The sequence below is a fragment of the Dictyostelium purpureum genome (assembly GCF_000190715.1).
Source record: "Dictyostelium purpureum unplaced genomic scaffold DICPUscaffold_9, whole genome shotgun sequence".
NCBI lineage: Eukaryota > Evosea > Eumycetozoa > Dictyosteliales > Dictyosteliaceae > Dictyostelium > Dictyostelium purpureum.
The window spans coordinates 170170-171970 of record NW_003519346.1 but is presented as its reverse complement, the minus strand read 5'-3'; the positions used below and the strand labels follow the sequence as shown (position 1 = coordinate 171970).

Genomic DNA, 1801 nt, shown 5'->3' with positions numbered 1-1801 from the left:
TACATTTAGTAAAAAAATCATTTTAATTAATTATCAAATACTTTTTTGTAAAGAAATAAATTTATATATTTGTCTTTTAAATTATAATTCTATTTTTTATTTATTTGTTTATTTTATGAATCCTTTGAATAAAGTTTATTTATTTAATATATATTATTTTTTGTTAAAGTGTTTTTATTTACTGAGTTTCCTTTTTATCCTGATCGGTATTACATTGCCTAAATCTAATTGTTTTCTTTTACTATTGAATGATAATTTACCAGATTGACTATAGTTGATTCTGCTTAACTAACGACGTTCAAACATTTTGGTTAATTTGCTTCTATGCTCCCATTCACCAGATACGACGACAAATGTATAAAGTGGTAAAAACTTCCAACTTCAATTACGTAGAGTACTGATTGCACCTGGTCTATAAGGAACATTGTTTTTTAAAACTACTGTCATTTAACCGATTCATATCGATTTGTATATTTGGTGCAGCACATGTACAGTCCCAGAAACTAAGAGCATTATATTGTTTGAGTAATTCGGTAATTGCAATGGTATCTTCTAAAATACCAGAAACATTTGAAGCGGCTGAAAATAAACCAATAATTAGCGTATATGATAATATTATTTGAATTTTAACATTGAAATTTATAATAATCTTTAATAACTGAAATAATTCCCTTTTCCCATGAATATCTACTAATATTTGGTTTTAAATATTCCATCTTACAACTGATCAAAAAATAGGGATATAATTTAAAAGATATGTCTAAAGCAGCTAAAAAACCTAAAGATTCCTTCTCAAACCTAAAATCTTCCCAATATCTTCCGAATATATAAAGAATATTTAAATAAAGTGAATACGAAATTGAAAACTCTATCATAATAATAATATTTTGGTTTCTCTCTTCTGAACTATGCTGTTGTTGTTGTTGAGTGTTAATAGTATCTAATGTTTTGAGATGAGTTATAAAAGCAAAACAGATTTTTATGTTCTCGAAATATGGAGCTGCTTTGGTGATTTTTGAAAAAGTAATCTATTATTCCAGTTGATTGAATACTTTCTATATGATCATTTACATGAGCAGGGTAGGGTGCACTAAGACCTTCAAACATTGAGGAATAATAAAATCTTTGAAATCGTAATTGCATACTTTATAATCTATTATTATTGCTATTATTGTATGTTGTTATTTATATTATAGTACATTCAATAAAGTGATGATAAATTTAATAAAAAAAAAACTTAAAAAATTCAAAATTAATTTTTTTTATTTTTAATTTTTTTTTTTTCTAAAAATAATTTTTCACCATAAATATTATTTTATTATAAACAACTAAATTTAAAATTTAACCTTATATAATAAAAATAATAAAAAAATTATAATGTGCTTTATTTATACTTGTGTCTATATACACACTCTTCAATAATAAAATGACATTAAAAATAAAAAGCAATCAATATATTAAATAATAATATGGGTATTCATTTTTAAAAACTAAACTTCAAACAAAACTAAATTCAAAAGAAAAGGTAAAATTTAAAACATTTTATACTATGTAAACAGACCAAAAACTAGATTACATCAACACTAGATTTTATAATATTTTTTAAACTTTTTTTTTTTTCTTTCTTTCTTATTTTTTTTTAATTCATAAATAACTTAAAAAAAACTATATATAATATTAATTTTTTTTTACCACATTTATAGATAAAAAATCACCTTCTCTTTCAAACAATAATATAAACAATGATTAACAGTTAATTAATTTATCACCTATACAAAAATACTCCAGTACTTGTTTAAAC

At 22.2% G+C, this 1801-nt stretch overlaps 1 protein-coding gene across 1 annotated transcript; it reads right to left on the bottom strand.

Moving 5' to 3' along the window:
* Positions 1 to 412: 412 nt before the first annotated feature.
* Positions 413 to 1143, bottom strand: DICPUDRAFT_147279 (uncharacterized protein; the record flags this gene model as incomplete). Its single annotated transcript, XM_003283503.1, has 2 exons — positions 413 to 649; positions 1072 to 1143. The coding sequence occupies 2 exons, from the start codon at positions 1141 to 1143 to the stop codon at positions 413 to 415; spliced, it is 309 nt and encodes a 102-aa protein (XP_003283551.1).
* Positions 1144 to 1801: the final 658 nt, after the last annotated feature.